The following is a 17,471-nucleotide window of genomic DNA, read 5'->3' as shown; positions in this document are numbered from 1 at the left end:
TGTTGGGGGTTGTTGTATTATCCACAGGGGAGGATGAGGCATATGGATTTAAGGGTATGTTTTTACATGACTTCAATTTTTCACATATGAGTGATGAGGGATTTCCCTGCAGTGAGCACCAACCATTTGGTTTTTGGTGTGCTACCACCATTAATGTGGATATGATCGTAAAAGTTCTTGTGGTAACATGGGTGTGGTTTACAGTGGGTGGGGATTAAAAGGGGGAGTGGCCAACACTGACTTCTATTATCGGCCCTCCACCACATTGGCCAGTAAAATTTTGGCCCTCGGTACACAGAAGTTGGACAGCACTGCTCTGAAGCATTGTCTAAGGCAGTGTTATGTTACTTTCAAACACTTATTGCATCACTGCAACAGTATAGGGTACCTTATAGTCCTGCCCTGTAAGGCTACAATTTTATTGTTACTTTGTATTACATATAATTCTCTCCAGGCACGATTCTATTATTTTTTTTTAATTGTCTGTCAGTCAAATCACTGCATGGTTGCAAGGTTAAATGGAAACCTAACAAACTGATAAAGGCTGAAAGACACTGGGGAGCTAAAGAAACAACAAAATAAAAAAATGTCTTACAATGATGCTGTCTATATCATTATAAAAGGTGAACTACCCCTATAAATAACCAGAACCTAAACAATTATATCCATATTTCTTAAGGCTGATGCTCCCAAGTATTGATTTAAGCTTAATTTTCCCCTGAGAAACAAACAGAATATCACATACACTCTGCCCTAATTTGTACACAGCAGTTAAGTGTTTAAAACATACCCATTTTCTTGGGAAGCAAGTACACATCTTGCTTGTAACGTCCTTCAGGAGCATTGTAGAGTTCAATTAAAGCCAGTGCCTGAGACATATAAAACATTTGTTCTTTATCAGTTACAGGGTATTAAAATACAATTTACGGTAAATGCTTTTGATAATTACAAACAGCCAGCAGTACAGTACATGGATACAGTACATGAGCTGGCCACACAAGGAAAGATCTGCCCGTTATCGTCAAGTGAAGGGGTCGGAGCAGCAGCTTATATCTGCCCATGTATGGCCAGCTTTGAATGTAGGAAAAATAACACATACGTTCCGTAAGGGACCATAAGTTAAATATATTATGTTTTCAGCAGAAGGAAGTCGCATTTCTTCATTCAATGGCCATTCACTTTTTTATTAAAGACCTGTAAAAACCCAATATTCTTTCTGCTCTTATTTTTGTGGTTGCACCTGCCATTTCCCTGAACGTCAGTTCATGAAAGGAGTTCTCAACTCAAAAACAATTTTACTTTGCATAATGAAGGTCAATGTAATTTTAATGTTATTTACAAATATATGCCGAATACTTAGAACCCGTAACAAAAGACTTTTTCCAGGTCTGCTAATTTGCTGGCATGCAACATTGTTTAAGATGTCTGAGCCAGGAGTGCAGAGACTACAAACAGCCGGACATATGCTACTTTAACAGCAATTGCATTAACAACAATGATGTCAACTTACCTGTGTAGTTGCAGTGATGGACAGCACAAATGTTGGGACTGTTGAACAGCTCAGGTTTAGCAGACGACCCTATTAAAGTGATTGAAGGTGCTTGTCAATAAGGTTCATTTACACTTTATGGGAAAACACAACCACAACCCTAGATGCTTTGTGGTCCCTCAATGTCACTTTTTCTAGTGACTAAGCGTTGTGTCAGAGCTTACTCTCAAATATCATGTTTTAATAAATATGTGCAACAAATTAAAAGTAGAGGTTTTTACATACTTCCATAAACATAGGTTCTCTTTACATAGTGAAGCTCTGTTTGGAGAAGTTCTATACAGCTGCTAGAACAGTCAAAATGTATACCTCTGCCAAGAGAACCATCCTTTTGCCATCGGGCCAGATCACATGATCTACTTGAGATCGAACACGCTCCCAAGTCAGTTCAGGAGTGCGAAGGCTAGCCTGGAATATATAAAAAAAAGAATGAATTCTTTAAAGGTGCAATACAGCTATCAAAGCAGAAAAGGATTTTGAAGGGTTTGGAGCCAGACCATTTGGTGCTCATTAATTATGGGAACCTACGTACCTAAAGCAAGGATATGGTACACAAATATCATACCAGACAGGTATGGAAAATGGGAAAATATTCCCCCCATTTTAAAATGAGGTAATTGAGTTGGACTTATGCAGAAAAGGTACATAACCCCATCTGAACTGTCAAAATAAACATAACTGTTTTTACACAGGAAACCATGATATGTCTATGTCTGTCCAAGGGTTACATTACACTGTCAGCCTATATACATACATACAAGTTCCCAGTTATGATCAGTTTAATTGTATCAGCACAATACTTACTACATCAATCTCTGTATTGGAATGCCCCATGTTGCAGACGATGCATCCATTCTTCATGCGGTCCAAATGTTCTCTTGTCACCACATTCTTGTTGCCTAAAATATTTACATCAAATCAGAACCTGTGAGCCTAAACACTGCTACTTGTTTATATTGTGGTGGTACAGTATAAGAATGTACTACTTATCTAAAAAAAACTATAACAAAAAACAAACATCAAAAACAATTTCATTGTAATCATAAAGATTTATCCTACACAATTCATGATGAACTATGTGCACCTTGGTACTTGATCAGAAGAAATTCACTGGCACACAGGTACTGCTAGCAGGGTAAACCCTTTCTGATTTATTAAATGGTTTGCAGCATGCATGCTTGATAAAGGGGGTTACCCCGAAACGTTGCATGCTGCAAACCATTTAATAAATCAGCAAGGGTTTACCCTGCTAGCAGTACCTGTGTGCCAGTGAATTTCTTCTGATCCGTTGTTACAAGGTGGGACGTCGATTCCTCCATTGCTGTGTACCAGGGATTATCCTAATTGAAGGCCAGGGTGTGCGAGTGCAACTCGATTACTTTCCACCTTGGTACTTGACCAATATATAAATAGGGATACAAAGTATATCTCAAATGGCCATTCAAACAAATTACCCAGTTTCAGCTTGTGCTTGAATGGGAGAGTAGATTCTTTATTCAGCTTTAGAGCGTACAAATTGGTTTATTTACCTCCCTGAGAAAGTTTCTATATAGAAAGTAACAACAGGATCATTCACTAGAAATCCACCATGCTAAGGCAAACATGTTAAAGTTCTATTGAAAATATATAATTAAAAATAAAAAGAGGAAGAAAAGTAAGCAGTGATTGATCTTCAAAATTTTTTCAAGGAAGACACAAATAGCACAAACTTAGCCATCATTTTGCAAGTTTTTGATGGAGTGATGTACATGAAACACTCAAATACTCATACAAGATGTAAGGGCCTTTCACTTATGTAGGCTATTAAGTCTTACCTGTGCATGTGATGACTATATCTACTTGTCTGATTACTTCGTTCAGTTTGACAAGACGAAAGCCATCCATGCTGCAAGATACAGAAAGAATATAAGTGAAGTAATTATTAATAGAAAACTGAAAAACATGACACCAAAATTAAGTCCTATAAATTAGTATATACATTACTATCTAGGGTTTTTTCGGTACCCTGCTCTAGTTCCCTCTCTTCCTTCCCTTGAGACATCAGGGTTTCAAAATCCTCCTTTTCTGGGAAAGCACTGCATGATCTATGATGATTTATGATGTACTGGAGGCATTAAATGTGATATTGTCTTTAGTACTAATTTTAATTTCCCATGATATATAACTTCTTTATTGTTCCTATTACAAGATATGCTATAGAATTATTTCATGTCCAACCCTCATTTTCAAATACAAGCTCTGTACATTTACATTTAGAAAGATTGTATTGTAATTGTGGATAGTCTTAGTAGAGACACTGCCCACAATACTCAAACTTATCCATCTCCCTCTTGTCAAGTTGAAATTCTTAACCAAACTTTTGCCTTTCTTTCTCCTAGAACAGCTATACCCTTCGACTGAGGTGCAAGTCCTCACTTCTATAGAGACTGTACCCAAACAAATATTTCACATTTTCTGAGCATGCCCTAAGACTTGTCCCTACTGGCATTAGGTTAAGAAAATTACCAAGAAGGTTTTTGAAAGCATCCTTCATTTGCAAAGGATATTTGTATGTTCAGTCTGCCTGCATTTGTATGTTATTTCTCTGCTGCTACCGCCAAGGGCTGGTATTTAAAAAAAGCACAGAATTTGACTTACCATGCTTGCAGGGCACAGATTGGGTCAATTTCTGTCACATACACAATTGATCCCATTGCCTTAAGAGCAGCACAGCACCCCTTACCCACCTAGAAAAAAAAATGGAGAATAGGTTGAAAATGTAGTCTTTTTGGAAAATTAAGTTTATTCACTGAACACGAACCACTGTACTAAAAGAAGAGGGTATGTAAAACTGCATATAATGTTTGAGCTAGATATATATAAGTGCTACTAATCTTCCGACACAAGCTTTAGCACTGTACAAAGGCACAAAAGCACACAAATATATGCACAGTTCTGGAGTGGCATGCAAAGACTGTCAGGTAATGTGTTGGTGCCACAAGAAAAAAAAGACAACACTGTGAATACACTGTTGATGGATATATAGGATTCCATAGCAAATTGTTATACATAGAGTTACCAGACATTTACAGGATAAAAAAAAAAGACTCCATACTGTGCAGCAATAAAATCAACACATACAATGAGGTGGATAAATAATTAAGCAACATAATCGTAAAAAAACTAATATAATTGACTTTACAATGACGTATTCAACTATGAAATCAACTGATATGCCATAGGCCAAATGAACTACACACACACTTTCTATTCAATTCTAGAAGACTTTAAGAATCATATTCTTCATCGGGCGAATATCATTATTTGTTAATGTTACTAAAAATCCCATAGGAATGAATAAAAAAAATGTGAAGAAAAGTTTTTCTGTCATAAATCTGCCCCTTAGTGTTGCCCCCTTTGGCAGAAGCATCCTAAAGTTGGATAATCTCCAACATCAAGTGGAAGAAGTTGTTTATAACTCTTCCCATGGAGATTTTGTGATGTTTCTAGAACCCTTGATTTAATTTGTGTTTTGCTATTTACTGGATAGGGTCACTGTCATGTTGCAAGGTCCACTATCTGTTAAAGCTCCAATCTTCTGACAGATGGTCTACTAGGCTGGTGGCACACGGGGAGATTAGTTGCCAAGTGTTAAATCTTCGCTACTGTGGGCGACTAATCTCCCTGAAATGCCTTCCCACCGGCAAGAATGTGAATCGCCCGGTGGGATGGCATTTGTGTTATTACTTTTTCTGAAATCGGCTGAAGTTTCCTTGTGAGGCAACTTCGGTCGACTTCGAAAAACTATGTCACACACATTGGTGATTGGATGGACTGCGGAAGGGGAAGAGAGTTCTAGCCACAAATAAATATGAAAATACTCTAATCTTTTAAATCTGTAATTTGGATCCTTTACCTCTAAAATATTTGAGGGTAAAGAAACACAGAGCTACTAGTAGCAGCTACTTTTTGTGGCCACAAAATGCCTTGCCATAGACAATACTGAAAATTGCCTCTGCAAAAACATGTAGCATCTTAGGGCAGACACGCACGGTCAGATTCGGGGAGACTGCCTTCCGCCGGCTAGAATGAAAATCACCAGCGGGGTGGCACTCTGAGCGCTTTGTTTTCTGAAGTTGCCCGAAGTTGCCTCACGAGGAAACTTTGGCCTACTTTGGAAAACGAAGCGCTCCAAGTACCATCCTGCCAGTGATTTTCATTCTAGCCCGCAGGAAGGCATACTGGGGAGATTAGTCGCCCCAAAGAAGAGGAGATTTGTCGCCGGGCAACTAATCTACCTGAATATGACCGTGTGCCTCTGCCCTTAGACCAGGGGTAGGCAACCCGCGGCTTTTCATCCTGCTTGCTGTGGCTCGGTCTTGCAGCTTTGCCTGTCACTTTGTCTATACATCCTCGCACCTGCTGTGGCTTCGTGAGTGTGCGACCGCGGTAAGATAGCGGTTAGTTTACCACGGTCCCACACTCAGGAAGTGGACAGAAGGTGCGAGGGCTGTATAGACGTCCAAGAAGTGACAGGCAAGACTGAGCCACAGCAAGATGATTCATCATGGTCCTTACCTCGGTCACACACTCAAGACAAAAGAGAAAAGATCAGCATGGAGCTTCAGAAACAGAAGTCACATTAAATAGATGAGAACTCTAGCATTTAATAGGGCTATTCAATGTTTAATTTATTTCAAAGTAGACCTACACATACACACTGCACTTCTGTTTGTTGTATTCTGTTGTTGTAACAGTTGAAATTGAAAAAAAAAATTAAAACTTTTAAAAGTTTATGAGCTGTGTTATGTTTTGCATCTCCAGACTATTTTTCTTTAGTGGAAGAGCGGGCAAAATGGCTCTTTTGATAGTAAAGGTTGCTTACCCCTGCCTTAGACAATAGTGATAATTGGCTTTGCTATTTGTAGATGTGACAAATAGTTGCTACTAGTAGCTAAGAGTATGCCAGAATATCTGTATGGCAGATTGGTACATTAAACAAATATAAAAAATTTACTGTACACATAAATACTTTCTTGTAACTAAGTGCAGTAACTTTAGACCTACCTCTCCATATCCACACACCACAACCTGCTTTCCACCAAACATCATATCTGTTGTCCGCTTAAGTCTAGATGAGAAATAACCAACATTTTATTAAGACTTGTGGTCCAGCAGAAGCCATACTGGTTAACCATGTGTATGCAACTGCAGTTTGATTACACATTTCACAGTATTTTAACAACATGCCCAAATGAAAGAATAAATTTAAAACTGTCACCAATTGGGTGATGGCTTTACAGGCAACCAAATCATCTGAAGTCCCTACCCTATGTAGCTGGTGCTAGAAAGAAGCACACTAAACTTCTGGACAAAGTTAAAATTCATTTAGATGGCTAAGACAGATCAAAGGCAAGATCCTGAAACTAAGCGAGGCACATATGCAAGAAATATGTACATCTAGCCATGCCAAACTTCTGATAGATAGACAGACAGATAGGATCTATGGATCAAACTGAAAGACTTAACTATAATCACTTTCTGTCTCTCATGCTCTAATTTTGTTGTTTTTCAACTTACAAATTAAAAGAAAAAAAAAAGAATTAACTTAGGATAGTAAAGCAAAGGGAAGTATTATTCAAACAAAACACTGGTATGGTGCCATCTTTTTAAGACATACCGTATATACTCGAGTATAAGCCGACCCGAGTATAAGCCGAGGTACCTAATTTTACCTACAAAAACTGGGAAAACTTATTGACTCTAGTATAAGCCTAGACACAACTACAGCCCTGTCTCCCAGCAGCGCACATTCTGCCAAAGCGACCCCCCCAGCGATTAACCGGACTTCTTTGCAAAGTTGATGGTGACAGAGAATTGCCAAACGGATTACTGTGTGCATTATCCCACTGTCCCACTACCATGTGCAGAGGGTGCTGTTTGATATTGCCATCACTGTTAATCTTTCGTATAACCAACAGAGGGCGCTGTGTGATATTGCAGTCACTGTTATTCTTTCATATAACAACAGAGGGCGCTGTGTGATATTGCAGTCACTGTTAATCTTTCATATAACCAACAGAGGGCACTGTGTGATATTGCAATCACTGTTATTCTTCCATATAACCAACAGATGGCGCTGTGTGATATTGCAGTCACTGTTATTCTTTCATATAACCAACAGAGGGTGCTGTGTGATATTGCAGTCACTGTTATTCTTTAATATAACCAACAGAGGGCGCACTGTTATTCTTTCATACAACCAACAGATGGCGCTGTGTGATATTGCAGTCACTGTTAATCTTTCATATAACCAACAGAGGGCGCACTGTTATTCTTTCATACAACCAACAGATGGCGCTGTGTGATATTGCAGTCACTGTTATTCTTTCATATAACCAACAGATGGCGCTGTTTGATATTGCAGCCACTGTTATTCTTTCATATAACCAACAGAGGGCGCACTGTTATTCTTTCATATAACCAACAGAGGGCATTGTGGGTATTGCAGTCTCTCCCCAAGTGTACTGTTGGTATAGGAATGATTAAAAGTGACTGCAATCTTAGCTACTCGGTTCGGGTACCTCTGACCCGTGTATAAGCCGAGGTAGACTTTTTCAGCACATTTTGGATGCTGAAAAACTCGGCTTATACTCGGGTATACGGTATTACCAGCATGGCTTTAATATATTAAAACAATATACTACAACATGGCTTTAATATATTAAAACAAGTTTACATTGCTTTATTGCAAGTTACTGTACATGATCAGTTTTTTTTTTGTTTATGGCACTTATTTTTCTGTTGTAGTTTCTATATTAAGAAACTTGAAACATTTCCGTTGCTTTCTTTTTCTTATTACTATAATGAAGTTTTAACACTTGCCCCTTAGTGATTGTTGACTGATGAAATTTTAATGTAAATAATCTTGATCAACCTAAATAAATAGAGAAACTGGGCCAGCTAATAAATCATTGGCTCTGCTTGGGTATTTGATGAGGAGCTAACCTGGATCAGAGAACTTTGACCATTCAAGTATGACTGACCAGCATAAGGATATGGTAGATGGTCTGCAGGGTGACCAATCAGATTTCCCTAAATATCTGTTTAAAGTCCTATCACTGTAAGTGGGAACCAGTAAATACTAGGGATTCGGCCTTTTTCAGCAGGATTCGGATTCGACCGAATCCTTCTGCCCGGCCGAACCGAATCCGAACCCTAATTTACATATGCAAATTAGGGGCGGAGAGGGAAATTGAGTGACTTTTTGTCACAAAACAAGGAAGTTAAAAATGTTTTCCCCTTCCCACCCCTAATTTACATATGCAAATTAGGGTTTGGATTCGGTTCGGTATTCGGCCGAATTCTTCGCCAAGGATTCGGGGGTTCGGCTGAATCCAAAATAGTGGATTCCCTAGTAAATTCTCACTAGTTAACCAGTTTATTCTGCCTTAAGTAATGGGATTGAACATGGTGATGTTAGGCTTGTTTATTTTTGACCACCCATAAAATCTCTATGTTCCCTTCAAATAAATCTTGTGTGGATATCTAGATCCAGTTTGGAAAGCAGTCAATGTTCCAACTGAGAATACATTATTTTAAAATAAACCTCCCTATACTTTTGGCTAAAAATCTGTCTGAATACTTTTTGTCATATAGCATGGACTGAATTAACTGAATGTAATTTTTAAGCTCCAGTTAATCTGTGAGCTGTTTTTCTTTTATGGCCACTATATCCATATCGTTAACCCCAAGACAACAATTTGTTACACATTTTTAAAAATACTGCAGATTAAGATTAAGATTACAGAATGCATCTTACCCATCTAGGATGGATTCCCTGCAGCAGTAGAGGTTGTCAAATTTTTGCTTTGTGACAGAATCATTGACGTTCATTGCAGGAACACATAATTTTCCAGCTTTTGATAACTGGTATAGGCTGAAGAGGAACAAATTAAAAGATTACTTAGGATTTCAAACAGTGCAAGAAATTAGGTTGAAAACTGGTGAGGCCTATAGGCATCCATTAGGTGTGTTGGTCCTACTAGTTTTTTTCCCCTCACCCTTTTACAGCCTCTATTCGATATGTGGCCACTGAACTTGGCTCCCCTAGGACACAGCTGTCCAAATGGCATAAAAGTGACCAAATTAAACAGAATGATCAGCTTTGAAGAGATCAAAGATGGGTAGAGAAATGGTAAAATTAATCTGCAGGAGATAAATATTGTGTTGAGCAGGCGCCTGCTGCCCTAATGGGAAGTTTCCTTAATGGTGAGTATCTGCATTGATACTGGAGCTATTTTATTTGGCCTCTATATAATTAATGAATTACTATATACTGTATGTACAGGACATAACAATATAGGCAGTATACACCTACATACTTATTATTTTTCATCAATAGCACAATAAACACTAGTCTTGAAAGTGTATTTTGCATATTATTTTAAGTTAAAAAAAAGACAAACTTTACTAATTTTTCATAAACACTAATAGATGGTTGTCCCCTTTAATGTCCTCATCTCTCTGGCCTCTGTAAGGGCTATGACACACAAAGAGATTAGCTGTCCATGGTACATTTGGGCAAAACATATGCATCATCTGTGCTTCTCGTAGAAGTTGCCTTGTGAGGCAACTTATATCAATACCATTGTGGAAGCATTTTCAGGAGATTAGTCACCCGTGGTCATTGTGTGCCATCACCCTAATGAGCATAGTTTGTTTCAGGGTTAGACCACACTGGGCGTTTTGGGGAGATTTGGTCGCCCTGCTACTAATCGTCTCGTCTTTGTGGCGACCAATCTCCCCAAATGCCTTACCTGACTCTGCGCCAGCTAAATCGAAAAAAACGCCAGCGCTTATCACATTTGGCTATTCGTTTTCCGAAGTCGCCCGAAACTTCCCACTGGCTAGAATGTAAATCGCCGGTGGGATGGCACTCAAATCACTTTGTTTTCCGAAGTCGCCCTCACAATTAAACTTCTGACGACTTTGGAAAACCAAAGCAATCCACGTGCCATCCCGCTGGCGATTTACATTCTAGCCAGCGGGAAGGCATTTCGGGAGATTAGTCACTGCAAGAACAGGTGATTTGTCGCTGGGCGGCTAATCTCCCCAAGTAGCCATGTGTTCCACCACCCTAAAAAAACAAAACTCTTCCTTTAATCAGCTGTAGCCTTCGAGAAGAGGAGATAATTAAACAGATGGCTTCTCTGTAAACTGCTAATATACTGTAAGTTCAACACAAACCCTGTTGATTGAACTCATGCTGAAAAAAGTTATACTGCTCCTTTAACAAAAAAAAAACAAGTGAATCTGAATGGATAACATTTAACTATTTAAATTAAATTTCTGTTGCATTTTAAAGTAAAAAAAATTGTCACTTACCGATGTACACCAGTAACGCTTTCCTCTACAATTCCTTTAATTTTTTTGAACATATTAGGATACTTCTTGTAAATCCAGTGAGTGAGATCACCACCATCATCTAGAATCTGTAAGAAGCAGATTAAAGGTTTATTAGGAGGATCTTTAAAGTATTACATTATAATATTTTAAAGCAGCAAACTCTGAAGCCAAAAGATGGCACAGATTTTTCCAGACTAGCAGATCTAATTTAAATGCAAATGCATATTACATTGTTACATAGTTAAATTGGGTTGAAAAAAGACAGTCAATCAAGTCCAACCCCTCTAAATGAAAACCCAGCATCCATACACATACCCCTCCCTACTTTTAATTAAATTCTATATACCCATACCTATACTAACTATAGAGCTTAGTATCACAATAGCCTTTGATATTATGTCTGTCCAAAAAATCATCCAAGCCATTCTTAAAGGCATTAACTGAATCAGCCATCACAACATCACCCGGCAGTGCATTCCACAACCTCACTGTCCTGACTGTGAAGAACCCCCTACATTGCTTCAAATATTCACTACAGAAGAGACATGTTTCTTTATTTACTGCTTACTCAGCCTGACAAAGCTACCCCAGGAATTTTAAAGCAGCTCTTGAAGGTTATTGTGAGATTCCATTCTCTAAGTCTCTGTGCAGCCATCAGAATGAGCAATGTTCTATTGTGGAACAAACACGAATACAGAAAGCTGCCCCTAGCAATGGAAAGGATGTGGGAATAAATTCATATTCTTTATTGTGTTGATGATCTACTAACTTATATGTTTTTTTTTTTACCATGGGTGAATTGCTATGCAAGTTGTGATTCTAAATGATTACACTTTCTGTACTTGAAGGAGAACTAAATCCTAAAAATGAATGGCAAAAAATGCCATATTCTGTATATTGAACTTTTTGCACCAGCCTAAAGTTTCAGCTTCTCAATAGCAGCAATGATCCAAGACTTAAAACTCGTCACAGGAGGGGGGGGGGGGTCACCATCTTGGAAAGTGTCTGTGACACTCACATGCTCAGTGGGCTCTGTGCAGCTGTTGAGAAGCTAAGCTTAGGGGTTCTCACAAATTATCAAGCAGAGAATGAGTTGTCCTGTAATATAAGCTGATTATTACATTCTAAAGCTAGTTGCACTGGGTTCTGTGCTGCCTTGTAGTAATCATCTGTATTCATTACTAATCAGCCTTATATTGTGAAAGTTATATTCTATGTGTATATTTTGAGCCAGTCCCTAAGATAAGTAACCGACAGCAGCACAGAGCATTTGCAGTGAATCAACAGAAAAGAAGATGGGGAGCTACTGGGGCATCTTTGGAGACATCTTTACTGCTAAAGGGTTGTGGCTGCCTTGGGCTGGTACAGAAGCCCAAAACATAATGTAGAACATTTCTAGCCTATTTCTTTAGTAAAGCTTTAGTATCCTTTAAATTGCAGAATGCACTCCATTCTTATGAAAATACACTTTGTTACGCTGAAAATGAAGTATTAAGGGGGGTGGGAGATCATGGTTTTCACCTTAAAACAAAGAAAAAGAAAAGGCACATCTCACTGTATTTCACAGAAAAATGTTGCAGATAACTAAAATTAACTTAATTATGAGACAGAACAGACACCATCCAAAACCTACTGTCAGATGTAGTAATGGAAAGATTCAGGTGTGAGGAGAATTCTTTTTCCTATTGTAATAATTCTAGTGGCACACCTCTTCTGACACAATGCCCTATTTATCCCATAACCCAGGCAAACCTTGTGCATATTGTAGCAGATCACATGTGTGGTGAAGATATTGGTGATAAAGTTCTGTGCTGTGCTTGCACTTGCCCAGGGTGGTGCAGGGGATAGCCTGGGACTCAGAAAGACATGAAGTGAAACTCTCGAAAGTAAAATACCCCAGGCTTGTTCATTTTTTGAGTGCTAACCTGGTGTAGGAGATAAAGCACTGGAATTACATGCATTACACATGCATGAAAGCTAGGCTATTTGAAACCCAGGGAAATGTAAGTAGTGCTTACTTGCATGTCTTTATATTCATTTTTATTATTATTATTATTATTAACATTTATTTATATAGCGCCAACATATTGCGTAGCACTGTAAAGTAAATGTGATTATACAACTAAATCACTTGAATTATATACATAGAACATATGGAGTTACATACATCACAATCAATACCGGTACAAAAGGTGAAGAAGGCCCTATGCAGAAAGAGCATACACTCTAAAGGGAAGGGAGTAATACACAAGGTGTGGGAGTGGGCAAGATTAAATTAAGTGGGTGAGAAATGTGGTACTGTATGTGGTGTTGCATTTGGTAGTTAAGCAGAGTGAGGGTAGGCTTCTCGAAAGAAGTGCGTTTTAACAAATTTCTTGAAAGCAGAAAGGTTGGGAGAAAGTCGGACAGACCGTGGGAGAGAGGGGTGCAGCCCTTGCAAAGTCTTGAATGTGAGCATGTGAGGAGGTAATGAGAGAATAGTTGAGTAGCAGATCAGTAGAGGAGCGTAGTAAGCGGTTGGGTGAGTATATAGAGATGAGTTCAGAGATGTAGGGTGGGGCAGAGTTATGAAGTGCTTTGAATGTCAGGGTCATTTCAATTTGATTCTGAAAGGTAGTGGAAGCCAGTGCAGGGATTGACAGAATGGCGTGGCAGAGGAGGAGCGGTTGCTGAGGTGTATGAGCGTCGCAGCAGTGTTCATTATGGACTGGAGAGGTGACTGTCTCTGGATGGGAAGGCCAATTAAAAGAGAGTTACAGTAGTCTAGACCTGATATGACGAGAGAGTGAATAAGAATTTTGGCAGCATCTTGGGTGATAAATGATCGTATTTTGGATATGTTCCTTAGGTGGAAGTGACATGAAAGTGACTGGATATGAGGAGTGAATGACAGGGCATAATCTAGGATAACCCCAAGGCACCGGGCCTGGGGAGAGGGGGTGATAGTGAAATTGTTAGCTATGATGGATACTTCCGGGATGTTACTGGTGTTAGTTGGAGGAAAGAGAACCATTTCAGTTGTAGAGTGGTGTAATTTAAAGTAGCGTTGCGACATCCAGGTAGAGATATCTGACAGGCAGGAGGATACGCGAGTTAGGAGTTCTGGGTTGAGATCAGGAGATGAGAGATAGATCTGAGTATCATCAGCATAGAGGTGGTAGTGGAAACCATACGAGTGGATTAATTTGCCGAGGGAGGAAGTATAGAGGGAGAATAGTAATGGTCCCAAGACAGAGCCTTGAGGAACCCCAACAGAAAGAGGTAGGGGAGATGATACTCCGTTGTAGGAGACACTGAAGGAACGATTGGTGATGTAAGAAGAGAACCAGTACAGGGTTGTGTCACGAAGGCCAAGCAAATGGAGGGACTGGAGTAGGAGAGGGTGATCTACAGTGTCAAATGCAGCTGAGAGATCAAGCAGTATTAGTAGTGAGAAATGATTGTTGGCTTTTGCGGTTAAAAGGTCATTAGTTAGTTGAGTCAGGGCAGTTTCAGTGGAGTGTTGTGGCTTAAAACCAGATTGTAGGGGGCCCAGCAGGTTATTGTCAGGGAGGAATGAGGTTAGTCGGTTGTAGACTAGGTGCTCAAGTAGTTTAGAGATGAAAGGTAGCAGAGAGATAGGTCGGAGGTTGTCAAAATTGGAGGGATCAAGAGAGGGTTTTTTCAGAATGGGGGTGACAAGAGCATGTTTTAGTTGAGAAGGAAACAGTCCAGTTGAGAGTGAAAGATTAAATAGGTGAGTTAAGGCTTTGATTAGACAAGGATTGGTATTGCGGAGAGGTTTTGAGGGAATTGGATCAAGCGGGCAGGTGGTAAGGTGAGAAGAGGCCAAAAGATTTGAGATTTCCTCATAAGTGGCAGGGCTGAAGGAGCACAGGAGAGACTGGGGAGTGTGGAGGGAGGGTGGTGGAAGTCTAGGGGGGTTGAGTAGAGTAATGTCCCTTCTGATAGTGTCAATTTTGTTTTTGAATTGCTCAGCAATATCTTGAGCGGAGACAGATGTGCACAGAGGGGGTGGAGAAGGGGAAAGGAGAGTGTTAAAGGTGGAGAAAAGTTGTGCTGGTTTTCATGCAAAGACATGTTAAAGCCCAATTGATAAAGGGCCAGGAAGGGTCTAAAACGTTGCCTTTTTGTGAATGGTAATGGACTAAATAAATCACCCCTTCCACATGCAAGTTAAAGCCTACTGAGTAATTAAAGGGCATGTAGAGGCAAAAAAATAAAATTCCATTTTTACTTTCTTTAATGAAAAAGAAACCTAGCTCCAATATACATTAATTAATATATATACACACACACAGGTAGGCAGACATGCTGCGGGAATTAGAAAGCTGTGATGGACTGGAGGTTAAAGCATCTAAGTACCCTATTCCTATTCGATTTTGCCAGTGTCAGCTGATTGGACCCAATGTGCTTACTTGATTATCTAAGAAACAGCACTGTAGGTCTGTTAATTAATTTGCAGGCACTTATTCTTGCTGCATAAGGAAATATGTGGCATTCTGTCCTATTCTACCTTTGAACTAATGGTTCTAGATGTGTAGCATAAGCCTTATCCTGATCTAAACCACTTATCATTGCTTTACAGGCTGTGGAGATAAATTGTTAATGCTATAATAAAATGATTTTGCTAATTTTTATACACATCTAACGTTTGCTTTAAGAAAATTGGTTCCTCTATATAGTTGGTTTCTGGGGATGAAATAAAATCTAATGTATCTCATTACAGTCCGTATTGTTTCATATAGTAAGAATTTACTATAACATATATTAAACATATTTCACTGCTCTATTTTTGCACATGTTTTTCGTTTAAAAAGCAAACAGTGCTGCTTTGAATGCACCTTTAAAGGGGTTGTTCACCTTTAAGTTAACTTTTAGTATGTTATAGAATGGCTAATTTCGCTTTGTACTTTGATTCTTTCCATATTTCAAATGGGTCTCTGCCACCATCTAATAACAAATGTTCTTTAAGGCTTAAAATGTGTTATTATTGTTATTTTTTATTACTCATCTTTCTATTCACGCCTCTCCTATTCATATTCATATTCCAGCCTTTTCATTCCAATCAGTGCATGGTTGCTAGGGGAATTTTAGCCCCAGCAACCAGATTGCTGAAACAGCAACGGGAAAGCTGCTGAATAAAAGTTAAATAACTCAAAAACCACAAACAATAATTAAATGAAAACGAATTGCAAATTGTCTCAGGATATCAGTCTCGGCATCATACTCAATATTAATTTAAAGGAGAACATCCCCTTTAAGTAAAATGAACAATGAAAACACTGTATACTGTATATGCGACTGTAAGGCATGTGCTAAATACACAAAAAAACCTATTTTATTTTCAAGTAATAAACATTTTTTTATGAAAAATGTCTACACATTACTATTTGACTTCATTATATATGTATTTTTAAAACAATTATGAACACCATTGCTGTGTGACTTGAAATACAAAGGTTAAGACTCACCATATTGGGCTGCCAACCTTCCACATTCACACAGCGGTCAATGCACCACCAGAAATCATCTTCAGACTCCCCCTTCCAGGAGAAAACAGCGACCCCTTGAGACAAATAAGCATTTTATTTGTTTTGCACATCAAAAATGTGTTCCAAACTGGTGGAAAATTGAGCTAGCAATGATAAACATGCTGTGGTAGCACTTTCATTCTGTAAAGAGTCACAAATATTCATACATGTACAGGGTGCAACACATTGAAAAAGGTAAAATAACCACAAAATGGAGATTAAAAAGAATTTAATAGCATTTTCATTTTGTACAATGACCTGGCAATTATCACTATCCATCAGCAATTAAATTAATTTAATCTGATGATCATGATAAAACGTACCATTTTCAGCCAAAGCTGCTGCCACTTCATTGAGTGTAGAATAAATGTTGCAGGCAGCCCATCGACACTGAGCACCTAAGGCACCCAAAGTTTCAATCAGAACCTGCCCAGAAAGCAAGAATGACAATGTTAGCCCCTGACACTTGCTTCTGCTGCACAAAACTACATGTAGAGTAATAAACTAGAGACTAAAGACTAAAAAGCAAAAAAAATTCTAAATGTCTTTTAAAATGCTGTTTTTAGTTAATTCATTATTTCCAGGGGTTTTTCACATCAAAGTTACAGATGTCCCTTCTCTGTCAGATGGCCTAAGGGTCATCTATTATATAGTCAGTGTAAACAGTTTTATAGTTATAAAAATTAAAGACAATTGGATGTTGTTCAAATGGCAGGCTAATTGGCTTATCTAAGTGCAAGTCTCCTGTTTATTGGTTGGGAGTAGGACCCCTGGTAGTGCGGACAAGCTGTGTGACAAATTTTGAAGGGGTTAAATACTTTTTTTTTCAGTAGTTGTTTTCAAACAGTTCACCAGAAATAATTACTTTTTTAACCACTTTCTATTTCTGAACGTTTTTTCTAATCGTGGAGTTAAACTTTTCAATAACTACCTTCTTGTTAGTGGTGTATAGGTCGAAATATTCTCGACCTGCACCCAACCCTAACACACCCTCTGCCCAG

General features: G+C 38.7%; 1 protein-coding gene across 8 annotated transcripts in view; it reads right to left on the bottom strand.

Moving 5' to 3' along the window:
- ahcyl2.S (adenosylhomocysteinase-like 2 S homeolog) overlaps window positions 1-17,471 on the bottom strand; it is a 66,949-nt gene that overhangs the window by 7,637 nt on the left and 41,841 nt on the right. For all 8 annotated transcript variants that reach the window (XM_018254314.2, XM_018254313.2, XM_018254315.2 and 5 more), the window contains 11 exon segments: window positions 16,794-16,896; window positions 16,411-16,505; window positions 10,916-11,022; window positions 9,351-9,467; window positions 6,596-6,659; window positions 4,187-4,275; window positions 3,364-3,434; window positions 2,354-2,448; window positions 1,859-1,957; window positions 1,511-1,579; window positions 791-869 (listed from right to left, as the gene is read on the bottom strand). In XM_018254314.2, the coding sequence (XP_018109803.1) occupies window positions 791-869; window positions 1,511-1,579; window positions 1,859-1,957; window positions 2,354-2,448; window positions 3,364-3,434; window positions 4,187-4,275; window positions 6,596-6,659; window positions 9,351-9,467; window positions 10,916-11,022; window positions 16,411-16,505; window positions 16,794-16,896 (988 nt within the window).

Source organism: Xenopus laevis, chromosome 3S (genome assembly GCF_017654675.1).
Source record: "Xenopus laevis strain J_2021 chromosome 3S, Xenopus_laevis_v10.1, whole genome shotgun sequence".
In the NCBI taxonomy this organism is placed as follows: domain Eukaryota; kingdom Metazoa; phylum Chordata; class Amphibia; order Anura; family Pipidae; genus Xenopus; species Xenopus laevis.
Note: the sequence above shows the minus strand (reverse complement) of the source record. Positions and strands in the feature narration are given on the sequence as shown.